General features: G+C 52.2%; 1 protein-coding gene across 2 annotated transcripts; it reads left to right on the top strand.

The window, feature by feature from the left end:
* Positions 1–1,189: 1,189 nt before the first annotated feature.
* On the top strand, positions 1,190–15,764 carry LOC138102235 (zinc finger protein 154-like). Of its 2 annotated transcripts, XM_068999967.1 has the most exons (4): positions 1,222–1,307; positions 11,174–11,358; positions 14,154–14,237; positions 14,423–15,764. In XM_068999967.1, the coding sequence occupies exons 3-4, from the start codon at positions 14,186–14,188 to the stop codon at positions 15,343–15,345; spliced, it is 975 nt and encodes a 324-aa protein (XP_068856068.1). In that variant the 5' UTR covers positions 1,222–1,307; positions 11,174–11,358; positions 14,154–14,185; the 3' UTR covers positions 15,346–15,764. The 2 variants fall into 2 exon arrangements, with proteins under 2 accessions (XP_068856069.1, XP_068856068.1); XM_068999968.1 differs by lacking the exon at positions 11,174–11,358 and having other exon boundaries at positions 1,190–1,307.
* Positions 15,765–18,423: the final 2,659 nt, after the last annotated feature.

Raw genomic sequence — 18,423 nt, 5'->3', positions numbered from 1 at the left:
TCACTTCCCGCAACTTCCTGTGTGATCCCAGTCACTCCCAGTCACACCCAGTAGGGTCCCAGTCACTCCCAGATGCTCCCAGTATTATTCCAGTCACACCCAAAGTGACACCCTGTTACTCCCAGTCTGGGCCCAGTTGCTCCAAGTCTCTTCCAGTATGGTTCCAGTCATGGCCAGCACCTTTCCAGTCACTCCCAGTCCGATCCCAGTAGGATCCCAGGCACTCTCAGATACTGCCAGTACTATTGCAGTCACTCCCAGTATGATCCCAGTCAATTGCAGTAGGATCCCAGTATGACCCCAGCATGGGCACAGCTGCTCCCATTATCATCCAGTGTGGTTCCAGTTGCTCCCATTTACCCCCACTGTGGTTTCAATCTCTCCCAGTGTATCCCAGTTGCTCCCAGCATGTTCCCGGTCACTCCCACTTGCCCTGAGCTGCTTCCAGTGTGATCCCAGTGTCTCACAGCCACTCCCAGTCACCCTCAGTGCAGTCCCAGTTGGCCCAAATATGATCCAGTAGGATCCCAGTGCAGTTGTCCCTAGAATAGTCCCAGTCCCTCCCCATATGATCCCAGTTCCTCCCAGCGTGGTCCCAGTCATGCCCAGTTGCCCCCAGTTCAGTGCTCCCAGTTACCCCCAGCATGGCCCCATTTTTTCCCACCATGGTCCTGGTCGTTCCCAGTGTGGTTCCAGTCACCCCAGTATGGTTGACAGATGCTCCCAGTATATCCCAGCTGCCCTCAGCATGTGCATAATCGTCCCCAGTCACTCCCAGTGGCCCCAGTAAGGTTCCAGTTATCCCAGTACAAACCAGTCAGTGCCAGTGGTGCCACTGCTGGGATCCCCCAGCCCTCTCTGCGTTCCCCCTCCCGGCTCTCCAGGCTCTCGAGAGGAGCCCCAAGGGCTGCAAGTCCCCAGGCAGGGTCCCCAGCAAGGCCCAGTTTGGATCTGCAGCCCCCAGTGTTCCCAGTTTCCCTCTCCTTTTCCCCGGGCCGGGTTCCCCCGCCCCCAGCGGGTGGGAGCAGCCGAGAGCCCCGCGCTGCCCATCCCGACCTGTCCCGGCTCCATCCCCGCTGCTCCCGCGGGCTGCAAGCGGCTCGGGAACGGGGCAGGAGGAGGGAGGGAGGGAGGGAGGAGGGGGAGGTGGGATTGGGACGGGGCGGGAGGAGGAAGAGGAGCAGGAGGAGGGAGGAAGAGGCGGAGCGGCAGCGGGAAGCTGGAAGAGAGGAGGAGAGGCGGAATCCCGCGGCTCCAGCGCTCGCTGAAGTCGCAGCCCCCCGGGAGCATCGCCCCCCATCCCGCAGGTGCGGCTCGGGGGGAGATCGGGGGTCCCCGGGAGGTGTTTTTGGGGCTCCCGGTGGCGGTGGCGGCAGAGCCCCGGCGGGGGCGGGGGGATGCGGGTCCCCCCGCGGTGGGGGTTGGGCTTCCCGGGCCGGGCCCTCCGAGCTCTGCCGGGGCCGCGTGGGGAGCGCGCGGGGCCGGCGGGGCCGGGGGGACACCGGTTTTGGGGAGCCCCGGGAGCCCCGGCTTCCGTAAGCGGGACCGCAGAGAGAGGAGAGCCCCAGGACCCCAAAGCGGGGACCCCGAGAGGGGGGACCCCTGGGATTGGCGGGACCCCGGCGGGGGGGTCTGGGGGCTGCAGGGGCGGCACGGCCGGGAAAGGGGCTCAGGGGTCCCGGGGCCCGCAAGTGGCTGCTCCCAGTAGGAGCCCAGTCAGTCCCAGTATGATCCTGGTCACTTCCCCTTCCTCCGTGCATGATCCCTGTTGCTCCCAGTAGGAGCCCAGTCACTCCCAGTCATTCCCTATTGCGATACCATTTTCACCCAGCACGGTCCCAGTTGCTCCCAGTTCCTCCTCCAGCTTTTGTCCAGTGTGTTCCCAGTTCTCCCAGTTGCCCCTAACATAGTCCCAGTCAGTCCCAGTATGAAGGCAGTCTTTCTCAGCAAGGCCCCAATCAGTTCCACTTGCCCCCAGTTGCCTCAAGCTTGGTCCCAGTTCCCCCCCAGCACATTCCCAGTTGCTCCCAGTGTGGTTGCAGTCCCCACTCAAATGGTCTCAGGCACTCCCAGTATATCCCAGTTATTCTGAACATTCTTGTCATTCCCAGGTGTGATTGACGGAGGCAGACAAAAAGGTTTAATTAAATTGGAGAATTTATTAATTACAACAAGCAAGGCATAAGCAAAATCGGCGCTGGGCGACAGGGGTGTCTCTGCTCCACCAACTGCCGCGCGGTTGCAAGTTTCAGTCCTTCTTTTATGCAGGATCATTTCCTGTTAACGTGTCTTTAAGGAAGTACTCTGCGCACGTGTGAGCTTGTTGCTAGGGGGTCGTTTTCTGCCTTCTGGTGGTCGATGGATGAAGGCTAGTAGTCTTCTTCAAGTGTCCTCTGGGTGACCCTTTCCCTATTTGGTCAGTTAGTATCCCCTGCTTTTCTTCCTGGAGCTTAGGGGCGGTTAAACAATGGTACACTTACAACACTTACAACCTTTACATATGGATTTGTTAAGATACTTCCTGTTATGTACTTTGTGGCCTGTGTCAGCTCTTTTCAATGAAGAAAATACCCTTATTTATTACAATCCCCCCTTTTTCTCTTGTTCATTTTTGTTCATTGAATCTTTTTAGCTCTTGTCTTGCTAATTCTAACATTTCTTCTTCATGATTTTCTGATATCTGCTGGTATGTAGCCCTAAGGAGCATTAAATGTGTTACTTCTAAGCGTCCTTTTACTATGGAGATCAACTTATTAAGTATACACGGCCCAAATGTGAGTCCTAGGACTAACAGAATTAGAGGCCCTGCGATGGTAGATAACAAAGTGGTTAACCAGGGTGAATGATTAAACCAGGATTCATACCAGCTCTGTTGTGCCTCTCTTTCTCTTTCTCGTTGTTCTAGCCGTTTTCTTAGTTCAGTCATGGTGTCTATCACTACCCCAGTGTGGTCTGCGTAGGCACAACATTCTTCTTTGAGTGCTACACACAGTCCTCCCTGCTGAAGGAATAATAAGTCTAAACCCCTCCTATTTTGTAGGACTACTTTTGATAGAGATCTTACTGACTTTACTAGGCCATCAATTGCTTGTTCTATTCGGCTTAGATCTTCATCTGCTGAGACCCTTAGTGCTCTTAACTCTTTTTGCTGGGTGACTAAGGATGCTACTCCAGTTCCCTCCCCAACTCCTCCTATAGTGAGAAGGGTTGCTATAGTTAATGCAGTAAAAGGTTCTCTCTTTACTAGGTGATGATCTGCTGTGGTGTGTTGTTGGTACATGTATTCACTAGGATGATATGTGATTTGGGGTATGATGGACACTTGAATACAGTAATTGTGGGTGCGATTAAATAGTTTGAGCGAAAGGCAGGGTGTGATTCCTATATTGTTACACACCCATTTAGTATTTGCGGCTGGGAGCAACCAATCTGCGGGTCTCTCATCTTCTTTAGGTGATATCTTTACCTCACACAAATGTTCTTTATGTTTTGGAACGTTTCCTATACATCTTCCTTTCCCAGTTACCTGAGACAAAGTCAGCCCTTGAATTGATTCCTTTCTCTGTTTCTAAAGACATTGTGCTGGGTTTGTGCTGTTAATTCTTCTAGCCTTTGCAGTCACACCTATTCCTTCATAAAAAGGCGGCCTGATGTTGTAACATAACCAGCATTCCTTAGTTAGCTGTGGATTGGTCTTATTTATTACACCATAACTAGCTTGCATGATCTTCCATAGAGCACTATATTCTAAATTTGTTTTAACATCAGTTGGATTCTCGCTCTGGGGAGTGATTGTTATACTACCAACCTGCTGAGTTTTGTTTATATTGTCTATTTCCTCTAATTCCCCTAGACCCTGGTTTGGTCCAACTAGTTCTGGATCAGGGGGTGCGCGTTCTTTCTTAATCATGATTAGGTTTCCTCTATCTTTCCTGGGTTCCCAGTGTCTGATTCCCCAGATTTTCCCCAGTAACCAATCCGGATTAGTGGGTTGCGTTATATTTATATATATAAAGGAACAGGTCCCCATATATGTCATCTCTCCAGAAAGTCCTCTTTGTGGCTTAGTGCACCCTACGGGCCCGAACCCAGCTTTCAGGGATTTGTCTGGTCCCCCTCCCGGGATCCAGTCGGAGGCTATTGTCTCGCACCCCCAATATCCACAGAAATATTCTCCTGGATAGTTACAGTATGATTTCCCTCGATTAGTGGTTGGACACATATAAAATCCTGTTAGGTTTAGTTCTTTTCTACAATGTTCAATAGCCGTTAGATCACATAATCCCACTCGAAAACTTGGTGCCCCCACAGTGGTATTTGTTTGTAGTATCCTATTATCACTCAACTTAACTAATGACCATTTAAAGGGTTCGTGCGGAAAGTGTGTCTCTTCTAAAGTCTCAACTCCGTTCAATTTAATTAAGCAAAGCATGATTAGTAGAAAAATATTACGCTGGGCTAACTGGTGGAGTCGATTTGTGGTAATCGTTATTTGGTTACTATAATTTGGTGGTGTCTTTCCCCCTTTCACATGTCACGGGTCACACTGAGGCTTTCTAGTCCCACTCCTGAGGCAGTTCCGCAAGCATTGCTCTAGTATCCCAATACAGGGGTTCTTTCCTCCACAGCTTTTTACTCCTCTGCCTTGCTCGTCGACTCGGTTGCTTCGAGCCACGAGGGGTACCATCTTCTCGGCAGCAGGGGTATTCTTCAGGAAGTCCTTGGGATTGAGCCTGTCGGATTTCTTGCCTCTTAATGTAGGAGTTCCAGTTATGTCTCTTGACTCCTGGGGTATTGCACCGGACTCCCCTCAGGTGTTTGCGACATGTGCTATCAATGATTTTGGCTATAAAAGGGATTGGTTCATTAGAATGGTAGCAATAATAGTTGGGATTGATTCCTTTAGTAGATATTTCCCACCATTCTTCTGATCCTTTTTCTAATTCTCCTTGTGATATTTTATATGCTAAAGTCCAATCAGTAATCTTTCGCTGGGATTCCCAGCAAGGGGTACAAACTCCTCTAGGTGGAGTTCCCCTCCAACAGTGACTCCACCACTTTTCCCTACACACTATACAAATATAACAAAAGGATAACACTCACAATTACAATTCCCACACTTTATTCTAACATCATCATTACAGATTAGTCCATCATCAGTAAAATATGGATTAGGTAAATACTCAATTTGGTATTTGTTCATCTACAGTCTTTTTTTTGAATTTTTAGTTTTAAGTCCCCAGGAGGACTGGTCACTTGCCACTGGGGTGATGGTTTTTCCACAGGTCCTTTAATTCTGCTGGCATGTGTCTATCCTCTTTCAGCTGTTCTTATTGCCGTTTCTGTAGCGAGTAAAACAAGATAAGGTCCTTCCCATTGTGGAGTTAGTGAAGTCTCTTTCCATGATTTTATCAATACCCAGTCTCCTGGTTGGACTTGATGTAGTTTAAGTTCTAGCGGGGTCCCCTGAGTTATCATGCCCTTTTTCTGTAATTCTTCTCTATATCTCATTAAGGTAGTGATAGAATGATTCATGTTCTGGTCCCTCAGATTTGGGTGGTCCTGAGGTTCTTCCATATTATAAGGCATTCCATACAGCATCTCAAACGGGGAAATTCCCATGTCAGATCTTGGTTGAGTTTGTATGTTTAATAGAGCTAATGGTAAACATTTTACCCACGACAGCCTGGTTTCCAGCATAAGCTTTGTCAATTGCTTCTTTATTTCCCTATTCATTCTTTCAACTCGTCCTGAACTTTGAGGATGCCAAGGGGTATGATATTCCCACTTTATTCCCATAATTTCCATTACTTCTTTGATAATTTTAGATACAAAGTGGGGTCCCTGGTCGGAGTCAATAGTCTCAGTCACTCCATATCTAGGAATAATATTTTCTAATAGGACTTTGACCACTGTCTGTGCCGTTGCCCTTGCTGTGGGAAATGCTTTGACAAAATGCGTTAAATGGTCTACTATAACTAATAAGTATTTATTTCTTCCTGCTTTAGGCAATTTGGTGAAATCTAGTTGTATGTTAGCAAAGGTCCTGTGTGCTAGTGGTCTCCCTCCCAATGGGCGTTCTCTTAAATAAGCCTTATTCACTTTAAGGCAAGTTATGCAGCCTTTAACAATTTGTTTTGCTAAATTATATATTTTAATGCACATATACTTGGCAGCAAATTGGTCTGCCAGTGCTTGTGTTCCCCAATGAGTTTGGCTATGTATTCTTTGTAAAATTTCTACTGCTATTGATTTAGGTAGTACTATTCTTCCATCTGGGAGTTTCCATTCTCCTCCTGAATTTTCTTTTAACCCCATTTGTGATAGTTTTTCTTTTTCTTGTTCTATATAAAGCTATAAATGTGCATAGTTTCATTGGGGGATTTCTCCTCTGGTTGGTCCTTATCCTGAACTTGCTGTATAACCAAAAGTGCTGCCCTTTTTGCTTCTTGGTCTGCTGCGTTATTACCTCTACTCCTAAAATCTATTCCTTTCTGGTGACCTCTGAGATGTACTACAGCAATTCTTCTAGGCTCCCGTAAGGCCTGGAGTAGCTGTCTTATTAGCTCCTGATGGACTAAGTCTTTCCCTTGAGAGTTTATTAACCCTCGTTCTTCCCATATTTTTCCAAATGTATGTACCACTCCATACGCATATTTGGAGTCTGTATATATTGTCCCTGTTTTATTTTTTAGCAATTTCAGAGCCCGTAAGACTGCATACAATTCACAAGCTTGAGCTGACCAGGATCTACTTAGAGGTCCTGACTCTAAGACTTCTGACCCTTCCCCTTTAATGATTGCATAGCCAGATACTCTCTTTCTCTCTATTACCCGAGATGATCCGTCTACAAACAGCCTCTCCCCTTCTTCTAATTCTTCTTCTTCTAAGTCCGGTCGGATTTTGGTTTGTTCTTCTATAGTTAACATGCAATCATGGGCTAATTTATTCTCATTTGGTTCTCCGTACAAGAACGGGGCAGGATTTTGTAGTGTTGTGACCTCTAGTGTTAGTTTTGGGGAATCCAATAAGATCCCTTCATACTTTAAAAGTCTCGAATCTGTTATCCATTTTTCAGCTTTTTGTTGCAATATTCCCCTAATGTTATGTGGAGATAATACCTTGAGTTCCCCATTTAAAGTTATTTTACGTGCTTCTTCTACCAAGAGAGCACAGGCTACCACTGCCTGTAGGCATGTAGGCCATCCCTTGCTTACTGGATCTAATAGCTTTGACAAGTATCCTACCGGTTTCTTTCTCCCAGCCCAATCTTGAGTTAATACTCCATATGCTGTCCCATTTTCAATGTTTACAAATAGATAAAATGGTCTTTTTAAATCAGGTAAACTTAGTACTGGAGCGTTAATTAAATCCTGTTGCAGTTGTTCTAAGCTCTGCTCATCCTCTCTGCTCCATTTCAATAACCCGTCATGACTGAGCTTGTTGTACAGAAATTTGACCTTGGTACTATAATTATCAATCCATTGTCTACAGTAGCCTACTAATCCTAGCAATTGCCTTACTTGTCTCTTGCTTCTTGGTGGCGGGAGTGAGAGGATTCCTTTCACTCTTTTGGGGTCTATTTTCTTCTCTCCTTTACTCAAATAATGGCCTAAATATTTTACTTCTTCCTCTACAAATTGTAATTTTGCCTTTGATACTTTTAGTTCCTTCAAGCTTAAAAAGTTTAACAGTTTAATGCTCTTCTCCTGAACTTCTTCTTCTTCTTTTCTTCCTGCAATCAGGAGGTCATCCACATACTGAATCAAAGTAATGTCTTCTCTTGTTTGATATTCTTGGAGGATTTGTTCTAATGCTTGTCCAAATAAATTTGGTGATTCTGTGAACCCTTGTGGCAGCACGGTCCACCGCAACTGTTGTCGCCTATGAGTATCTGGGTCCTCCCATTCAAAGGCAAAATAATCTCTACTATTTTCGTCTAAGGGGCAGGCCCAAAATGCATCTTTTAGATCAATTACACTATACCAGTGATTTTCTGGCCCTAGTCTACTTAATAGGGTGTATGGGTTAGCAACCACCGGGAACCGGGCCACTGTCCTCTTATTAATTTCTCTTAAATCATGTACTAATCGATAGGATCCATCTGGTTTCTTTACTGGTAAGATGGGTGTATTAAAAGGGGACATACAGGGCTCTAGGAGTCCCTTGCTTATTAGTCTGTCTATTTCAGGTTTTAGTCCTCGTTTCCCTTCTGGGGATATGGGATACTGCTTGATCCTTATTGGAATTTCTGGATCTTTTATAGTTACGGAGAAGGGCGGAATGTTTAGTTGACCCACACTGTCAGGCGTGTACCATACCTCGGGGTTAATCTTCTCTTCATCCTCTACTCTAAGGGGGCATAGTTTGATTCTCAATTCCTTATTCATTACCTCTAGGTTTATTCCTAATTCTACTATGAGATCTCTACCCATGAGGTTATACTCTGTTTCTGGTGCTAACAAAAGGTTTCCTATTCCTATTTTTGATTCGGTCTCTATTAAGACATCCTTAACGACAGGAACCTCAAAAGGTTCACCCTTGGCACCCACTACAAGGGCGGTGTCTCGGGAGACTTTACATCCAGATGGTGAAACTTGGATGGTTGATCTTTCTGCTCCCGTATCTACCAGGAATTCAAATTCCTGGCGCTGGGGACCGACTTTTATTTTTATCAAGGGCTCCGGGTGTTTCTGAGTCCCTAGTAAGTAGAGCCCCTGACCCCTCTAATCTTCCTTAAACATCTTTTCGTCTCTTATCCTCTTTCTACAGTCCCTCCTGATATGTCTTTTTCCTCCACAATAAAAGCACACAATTGCTTCTCTCCTTTCCACTCTCAGATCTCCTTCCGTATTCCTAGGGGCCCTTCTGGGTGTTTGCCCTATTCGGCGAGGAGAGTCCTGTTCCCTGCTCTCTCTCACTGCTGCTACCATCATTCTTACTTGCCTCTTGTGGTTCTCTTCATCCCTTCTGACATATACTTTCTGTGCTTCCCTCAATAACTCGTCTAATCCTCTCTCTTGCCAGTTTTTTAGCTTTTTTAACTTTTTCCTGATGTCATCCCATGATTTGGCTACGAATTGGGTTTTCAGAAGTGCCTGACCCAACTGTGTATCTGGGTCCAGGCCTGAATACAGCTGTAGATTCTTTCTTACCCTTTCTAGCCAGTCTGTTGGAGTTTCCTCCTTTCTCTGCCTCTCATTAAAGGCCTTATTTATGTTTTGTCCTTTTGGTACTGCCTCTCAGACCCCTTGTATAACTATTGTCCTTAAGTCCTGCATATGAGTTCTGTGTGCTTGATCCTGATGATCCCAATTAGGGTTTTGTAAAGGCCATTTGATATCTGCCTGTGGGCCCTGGGCATGTTGGGCATCCCAAATTTGCATTCCCGCTCGCCTAATCATGTTCTTTTCTTCTGCAGTAAAAAGAATATTAAGAATTGGCTTCAACTCATCCCAGGTGTATATATTAGGGCCTAAAAATTGATCTAGCTTCTCTGCAACTCCCAGGGGGTCTTCTAATAGGTTCCCCATTTCCTTCTTAAAGTCCCGTACATCTCCAGAGCTAAGGGGGACTGAAATAAAGCCAATTCCTGGTTGGGGTCCCCCCATAGGCATTTCTCTTAATGGATAGAGGTTATGACGTCTAGCTCTGCCCCTTGTCATTGGTCCCTCCCATTCGGGTTCAGGATTCCCATCTTCTTCATCTAGGGGCTGCTCAGGGAGTGGGAGTGGGGGTGCCTGCGGGGCCTGCGGAGGTATATAGGGGGGTGGAATCAATGGGACTTCCTCTTTCTTTTTATCTTTTCTTCTTGCCCCTGAGTCTTCAGATTTTTCCTTTAGGGTACACAGGAACACCCCGGGGGTCTCTATCCATATTTTTGCATAATCACTCTCCTCCTGATTAAAAGGGGTTTTGGAATTTACCCATAGATTTAAATCTTGTCTCATCCAGTCCTCATAGGACCCAAATACAGGCCAGAAAACACTTTGTGATATCTGTTTTCCTCCCTAGACCTCTATACAGTAATAAATCATCTTGGCCTTATCTTTATCCTTTGTAGTCGAATATCGCCTCCAATTATCTAACAGAAGTCCCAGTGGACTATCTTCAGGTACTGGGGGAAATCTCATGGGGGTAGAGGGCTTGCTTTTCCCCTGTCCCATCCTCTGGAGTGCTCTCAATCGTTCTGCACAATCACTCGCTTCCCCTGGTTCGTGGCCCACGCCCTCGCGGGCAATGGGAGCCGCACTACTGAGGGTCCACGCTCGCTTGGGGAGTCTGGCTGCCGGCCCCCCTCTCACACGCCACACTCCAGGATACCCGACCCCGACCGAACGGATCCTTTTTCCGCAAATACTCACGCTTCCAGTGTCTTCGTCCGGACCTCTGTGCACAAAGTTTATGGGGTCGACCGGTTCCCTTTGCTTAATGCCTTGAGTTTAGGTTCGTCAGTGGGAGCGAGGTAAAGACTGAGGATACCGAGGCCACCAGAGATGGGGCGCCTCCCCGATATCTCTGTCTTACCGTACCATTCCCATCCGAGTCACGGCACCAAAATGTGGTTGATGGAGGCAGACAAAAAGGTTTAATTAAATTGGAGAATTTATTAATTACAACAAGCAAGGCATAAGCAAAATCAGCGCTGGGCGACAGGGGTGTCTCTGCTCCACCAACTGCCGCGCGGTTGCAAGTTTCAGTCCTTCTTTTATGCAGGATCATTTCCTGTTAACGTGTCTTTAAGGAAGTACTCTGCGCACGTGTGAGCTTGTTGCTAGGGGGTCGTTTTCTGCCTTCTGGTGGTCGATGGATGAAGGCTAGTAGTTTTCTTCAAGTGTCCTCTGGGTGACCCTTTCCCTATTTGGTCAGTTAGTATTCCCTGCTTTTCTTCCTGGAGCTTAGGGGCGGTTAAACAATGGTACACTTACAACACTTACAACCTTTACATATGGATTTGTTAAGATACTTCCTGTTATGTACTTTGTGGCCTGTGTCAGCTCTTTTCAATGAACAAAATACCCTTATTTATTACACCAGGCACTCCCAGTTTCCTCAGCATGGTTCAGTTGCCCCCAATATTATCCCAGTCACTCCCAGTACATCCCAGTTGTCACCAGCATGCGCCCTTGTCACGTTTCTGTTGTCTGGTGTCGTGTCACGACCTTCCCCAAAGCGCCTCCAAGAAAGCCTCTCGGTGCCGCCGGCACATTGCACACACCCACGGATCGCCCGCGAAACAGTCCGAGGATGACGGAGCAAGAAGAGTTTTCGCAGAAGGGTTTGCAGGAGAGCTTTAATGCATCCGCACTCGTGCGAGGTCTCAGAGAAGTCCCGGGGCAGAGCAATGGGGGGCCCAGGGTAAAGGAACTCATTGGGAAACTCTGAGGGGGTATCAGGTAACCAGGGCTGTGGCGGCCAAGGGAGCCAAGGAGGGGAGCAGAACTGGGGTACATGAACAGAACAGAACAAAGCATTCTGGGCAAGGTTTTCAGTCGCCATGAGCTGGAAAGGGACCGAGGACTTATCCCACCGTAGGACTCCTTTGGTTCCTTGTCCAGCAGGCCCAGCGGCCTCCACACACCCTGTCATTCCCAGTTGCTCCCAGTTGCTCCCAGCGTGTGCACAGGTGGCTCCCAGCATGGGCCTGGTAGCTCCCAGTAACCCCCAGTCAGGGTCCAATCACACCCACTATAACCCAGTGTGATTGTAGCCACTCCCAGCATGATCCCAGTCACTCCCAGTATGACGCCAGTAGCCCGCAGTGTATTCCCAGTTGCTCCCTATCAATGCCAGTGTGACCCCAGGAGCCTCCATTATGATCCCTGGGGCTCCCTGTCTCTCCCAGTATACTCCCAGTCACTCCCAGCATAATCCCAGTTTCTTTCAGCGTGATTCCAGTTGCTCACAGCCACTCCCAGTCAATGCCAGTATGATTCCAGTCACCCTCAGTGTGATCCCAGTCTCACCCACCATGGATCCAGCTGCTCCCACTGTGCTCCCAGTATGAACCCAGTTGCCTCCAGAGTAGTTCCAGTTATTCCCAGTTCCTCCCAGTATGAATCCATTTGCCCCTAGGATAGTCCCAGTCCCTCTCAGCATGGTCCCAGTCATCCCAGTTGCCCCCAGTGTAGATCCAGTATATCCCAGTTGCCCCCCAGCATGGGCCCAGCTGTTCCCATTGTGGTTCCAGTCACTCCAGTATGGTTACAGACACTCCCAGTATATCTCAGTTGCCCTCAGCATGCTCCTAGTCATTCCCAGGCACTCCCAGTATCCCCAGTAAGGTTCTAGTTACCTCAGAATGATCCCAGTCTTTTCCAGTTTCTCCCACTTACCTCCAGGGCAATCCCAGTTTCTGTCAGTGTCCCAAAGTGTGGTCCCAGCTGCTCCCAGTATCATCCCAGTTGTCCCAGTTGTGGTCTCAGTCCCCACAGCATGGTTCCAGTACCTTCCAGTGTGTCCCAGTTGCTCCCAATGTTGCCCCATTTTCCTCCCAACATGGGCCCAGTAGTTCCCAGTAAGCCCCAGTCAGGTTTCATTCACACCCACTGTAATCCCAGTGGCTCCCAGCATGATCCATTAGGACACCAAGTCACCCCCAGTATGGTTCCAGTCATTTCCAGGATGATCCCACTCACTCCCAGTATGATCCCAGTCACTCCCAGATACTCCCAGTATTACTCCAGTCATGCCCAGAGTGACTCCCTGTCACTCCCAGTCTGGGTCCAGTTGCTCCAAGTCACTTCCAGTATGGTTCCAGTCATGGCCAGCACCTTTCCAGTCAGTCCCAGTCTGATTCCAGTAGGATCCCAGGCACTCTCAGATACTGCCAGTACTATTGCAGTCACTCCCAGTATGATCCCAGTCAGTTGCAGTAGGATCCCAGTATGACCCCAGCATGGGCACAGCTGCTCCCATTATCATCCAGTGTGGTTCCAGTTGCTCCCATTTACCCCCACTATGGTTTCAATCTCTTCCAGTGCATCCCAGTTGCTCCCAGCACGCTCCCATTTGCCCTGAGCTGCTTCCAGTGTGATCCCAGTGTCTCACAGCCACTCCCAGTCACCCTCAGTGCAGTCCCAGTTTCTCCAAGTAGGGTCCAGTATGATCCCAGTCTCCTTCCGCATGGGCCCAGCTTCTCCCACCGTGATCCCAGTTGGATGCCAGTTGCTCCCACCATGGTTCCAGTTGCTCTCTGTTCCTTCCAGTGTGATCCCAGTTGAACGTGATTCAGTCCCAGTCACACCCCATATGACCCAAGTCCTTCCCAGCATGGTCCCAGTCATGCCCAGTTGCCCTCAGTGTAGCCCCATTTCTCCCCAGCATGGTCCCGATTGTTCCCATTGTGGTTCCAGTTGTTCCCAGTATGGTTGACAGATGCTCCCAATATATCCCAGCTGCCCTCAGCATGTGCATAATCGTTCCCAGTCACTCCCAGTGGCCCCAGTAAGGTTCCAGTTATCCCAGTACAAACCAGTCAGTGCCAGTGGTGCCACTGCTGGGATCCCCCAGCCCTCTCTGCGTTCCCCCTCCCGGCTCTCCAGGCTCTCGAGAGGAGCCCCAAGGGCTGCAAGTCCCCAGGCAGGGTCCCCAGCAAGGCCCAGTTTGGATCTGCAGCCCCCAATGTTCCCAGTTTCCCTCTCCTTTTCCCCGGGCCGGGTTCCCCCGCCCCAGCGGGTGGGAGCAGCCGAGAGCCCCGCGCTGCCCATCCCGACCTGTCCCGGCTCCATCCCCGCTGCTCCCGCGGGCTGCGAGCGGCTCGGGAACGGGGCAGGAGGACGAGGAGGAGGGATGGGAGAGGACCCTCAACAGCCTGGAGAGGGGCAGGGGGGACTCCTTGGAGCCCATCACCCCCAGCATTCCTAAGTGGGGAGACGGAAGAGGGGGGAGCTTTTTGGATTCCTGGGACTCCCAGCAGCCTGGGGAGGGCGGGGACCAAGTAGAGAGGGGGATCCCCAATACAAGCGTGACCCCCAGCAGCTGGGACAGGGGGAAACCCCAAACACCAAAGGGGAGGGACCAGAGATGGGGAACTCCTGGGAGGCTTTTCCTGAGCAGGTTTTTATGGATCCCAGATGCCTGGTGGCTTCTAGAGATGGACTTGGGCAGAGGGACCTTCAAACTCAACGTGCTCATCCCTTGTTTTCCCCCAGACCAGGATTTCCCATTCCCAAACCTTGGCCAGATGGAGGAGGAGGCTGCGAGGAAGAGGAAGATGCCCCGGGACCCCCAGGCAGGTGAGGAGGAAGTCAGTGCCCCTTTCCCCCTCTCTCCTGCTCCATCTCCCAGCCCAGCATCGCCCCCGGCTGCAGGACAACCCCGCTGCCGACGCCGTCCTGCCAGGGACGGACTGGGGGGATCTCCTTGCCCTTCCCTGTGGCACGGAGGCAAATCCCGTCCTCTCCTTGTCCTTCCTCCCCAGACAAGGAGCTGAGGACGGAGCCCAGGGAGGACAAATTCCCCCAGCAGAACCTGGTGGAAGAGGCCGTTTTGAGCGGCTCCACGGCACAGGAATCCAATGGGGAGGAAAAACCGCAGAGACCCCACAGGAGGAGGGGCTGCAAACGCAGCCCAGGGTGCTCTGAGGAGGAAAGACCAACCCTGTGCCGGGAAGGCGGCCGGAGATCGAGCCAGAGCTCGGACCTGGTGGTCCATGAGCGGCTTCACACTGGGGAGAAGCCCTACAAGTGTGGGGAATGCCAGAAGAGCTTCAGCCGGAGCTCCAACCTGATTGTCCACCAGAGGATCCACACTGGGGAATGGCCCTATGAGTGTGGGGAATGTGGGAAGAGGTTCAGAGACAGCTCCACCCTGTTCCGCCACCAGAGGATCCACACAGGGGAACGGCCCTATGAGTGTGGGGAATGTGGGATGAGCTTCAGCCACAGCTCCACCCTGTTCCGCCACCAGAGGATCCACACGGGGGAATGGCCCTATGAGTGTGGGGAGTGTGGGAACAGCTTCAGCCAGAGCTCCAGCCTGATCGTCCACCTGAGGATCCACACTGGGGAACGGCCCTATGAGTGTGGGGAGTGTGGGAAGAGCTTCAGAGACAGCTCCACCCTGCTCCGCCACCAGAGGATCCACACGGGAGAGAGGCCCTACGAGTGTTCCGAGTGTAGGAAGAGGTTTCACACCAGCTCCAATCTCCTCCTGCACCAGCGGATTCACACAGAGGAGAGGCCCTTCCGCTGCCCCGACTGCAGGAAGGGCTTCAGGGACAAATCCACCCTCATCAGGCACCGGCGCATCCACACCGGGGAGAGGCCCTACGAGTGTCCCCAGTGTGGGAAGAGCTTCTCACAGAGCTCGCACTTGAGCAGACACCAACGGAGGCACCGGTAAGGGAAGCCCTGCGAGTGCCCCGAGTGCAGGAAGAGCTTCATCCTCTACTCCAACTCCATCCCCCAATGGGGGACCCACGTTTGGCAGAGCCCTGGTGACCCACATTCCCTGTGATCCAGTTTGGGAAGAGCCCTGGCTGGTGCTCTCCACGTCCTCCTGGATCCCTGTAGGCACCTGGGTGAGCGCAGGGGCTGGAACATCCATCGGGACTCTGATTGAAATGGGAAATTCATTGGGAAGAGCTGATTTGTTGAGTTTACAGCCCAAAAATTCTCACCTGCTCTGTCCAGTTGTTTCTTCTGGTGGCATCCAGCAATCCTGGATGATCTTGGAGGTCTTTTTCAACCTAAATAGTTTCCTCCTTCATCCTGTCAAAACAAGCAGATTTGGGGTAGAAATAAAGGAATTCGACAAAGGTATCTAAAGCAGCACCATTTTACCGGGATTTGGGGGTGAATTTGGGGTTGGTTCAGGGGAATATTCGGGAGGATTTGGGTGCTGGGAGGCCATGGGCTGGGCAGACAGGGCCACGATCTCGTAGTTGTGCTGGCAGAACGTGTCCACCTGAGCCCGTCTGTTCTCCAGGGATTGCGGGTGTCTGTCCCAGTCCCTGGCCTGGGTCTCCCCGTTTGGGGTGTGCCCCCCAAAGTGCCCAAATAGCTGCTGAAGTGCCCGAGCTGCTCTGGGCTGGGGATGTTCCTGTCCACCAAGCTCTCCTGGTCAGTGCCATGGGGGGCTGGGAGGGGATTGAGGGGCTCGTGGGGGGATTGGGAGGGGCTTCTGTCACTCTTGATGGGCATTAGTGGTGTTTGGAGGGGGCTTTTGGGGTGGTGTGTAAGGGAGTTTTGGGGATCTTGCCTTGGCTGTGTGTCTTGGAGAGAATTTGGGTGGTTCTTGGGGTCATTTATGTTGCAGGGAATGGTTGAGGGAGTTCCTGGCACAGAGCTGTGGGGTGGTTTGAGGGGTCTGGGCGTGGCTGTGGGGCTGGGAGGGGGTTTTGGGCTGCTTGTGATCCCCCAGAGCCCCAAAGCTGCCACCAGACCCTGCCCCCCAAGATGCTGCTGGGGTTTGGGGGCTCCATGTTGGGGTTCATCCTCCTGGCCCTGCGGGAGAAGGTGAGGGGGCGTCCCCAGGGGCTGTGCGTGTCCCCCCCAGAGCGTGTGTGACCCCCCCCATCCCGGTGTCACCCCCTTTTCCCTCCCCACAGGGCTCCTGAGCCAGCCCTGCTGCCCCAGGAGGGAATTTGGGGAGGGGGCAGAGGGGGTGCACAGCCCCCGCCGGGGGATGACCCCGGCCCAGCACCCTTCGGTCAGCACCGAGCTGGGCGTGGGGCCGCAGGAGGAAGAGGCCGATGGGAAGCAGATCCTGCAGGGGGGACAGGGCTTGGGCTCAGGGCAAGGTCCTGCCCTGCACACCTGGCTCAGGTGTGAGCCTGCCCCAGGAAGGGAGCGGGACATTCCCATCCCCACGGATCAGGGCTGGGAGCAGCACTGGGAGCACGGACATGGAAATACTGGGAGCCACTGGGACCGCACTGGGGGGTGAATTATCCCCCCCAGCACCTTTCCAGGCCGCCCTGTGACCTGAGAAATGCTCGCTGGGCCTCGGCCTTGGCCAAGAGCCCCCGGGCTCAGCTGCTCTGAGCTCAGCCGCTGCCGGCTCCCGCAGCCCGCCCAGGGCCGCCCTGCCCGTGCCGGGGCTGTGCTGGAATTCTCTGCTGCTGCTGGGCCACTCGGGGGGTCTGGCCCAGCAGGAAAGGTGACCCTGAGCCAGGAGCTTTCCTTGGCCGCAGCAAAGCCTCAGCATGGAAAGACCTTCCCAGCGCTGTGCCCTGGGCCGGGAGGGATTGTGCCACCAGAGCTGTCCCTCCATTTCTTCTGCCAGGCAGCTCTAGGACATGGAAAGTGGAGAAGCCAGAGCTGATTCTCAGCTTTCCGCAGCCCTCCAGAGGAATCCTGTGTGGGAAGCAGCCTGGGAACAGGGTTTCTGTGCCAGGGCAGGGGAATTCAGAGCACTTTCCTCCCCTGTGGGCCGAGGCTCTGGCCCTTGCCCTTTGCAATGGCCCTGCAGCTGCCAGAGGGGCCTTTTTGGCTCAGCTGAGAGCAGTCCTGCTGCAAGGCTGTCCTCGAGCTGCTTGGGCTGCACATGTGCCCAGGGAATGCTCATTGCTTGCAGTCTCAGGTGCTGTGGGTGTGCAGGTGTAACTACTGCAGGAGGGAACAGCTCTGCTGGGGGCAGTTCTCTTTTTCTTGGTGTTTTTTATGTTGAATGAACGTTCCCTGCCAGCTCCGGGCAGAGCTCTGTAGCTGTATGTGCCACTTGTCTGTGGCACTGTGGCTCAGGAGGTGGCCAAGGGGAGCTTGTCCGAGGTGTGGGCAGAGGAATGGCCATCAGGCCAGGCTGGGGGGTCAGCGGCCGGTCAGTTGCGTTGCGTGGCCGCGGCTCTGGACGCTTGTGTGGGAGCGTGTGCAGGGCTGGAAGGCTGGGGCTGCCGCCGCTGTGTCGCAGAGCCGGGAAGGCCGGGGCTGGCCCGGCCCTGGCCCGGCCCCGCCAGCTCTGCCAGCTGCCGGCGGGGACACAAAGGGCAGCTCCGAGCTGCGGCCGCTGCGCTGCGGCCGCACAAACGCAGCGCCCGCAGAGCTCCAGGGCAAGGTGCTGGCCCTGGCTCGGGGCTGGGCCGGGGCCAGCGGCAGAAAATCAACTTGCAGCTCGGGCCCCGCAGCAGGGAGGAGCAGCAATTGCTGGGGGAGAGAGACTCTTGCCAAGGGCCTGCGGGGCCGGGCCCCAGGGAACGGCTTCCCGCTGCCCGAGGGCAGGCTGAGATGGGATGTGGGGCAGCAATGGTTCCCTGGCAGGGCGCTCAGGGCCTGGCACAGGCTGGCCCGAGAAGCTGCGGCTGCCCCCGCATCCCTGCAAGTGTCCCAGGCCGGCTCGGCCATTGGGGCTTCCTGCCCAGGAGGGCTGGGCTGGGCTGGGGCTGCTGAGGGCGGGATGGGCTCTGGCTGAGCCAGCTGAAGGCTGCGCATGATGAGGCCGGGGGGACCCCGTTGCTGAGTGGGTTCTGGGGTATCCCACATT

The sequence above is a fragment of the Aphelocoma coerulescens genome, unplaced genomic scaffold (assembly GCF_041296385.1).
Source record: "Aphelocoma coerulescens isolate FSJ_1873_10779 unplaced genomic scaffold, UR_Acoe_1.0 HiC_scaffold_64, whole genome shotgun sequence".
NCBI lineage: Eukaryota > Metazoa > Chordata > Aves > Passeriformes > Corvidae > Aphelocoma > Aphelocoma coerulescens.
Note: the sequence above shows the minus strand (reverse complement) of the source record. Positions and strands in the feature narration are given on the sequence as shown.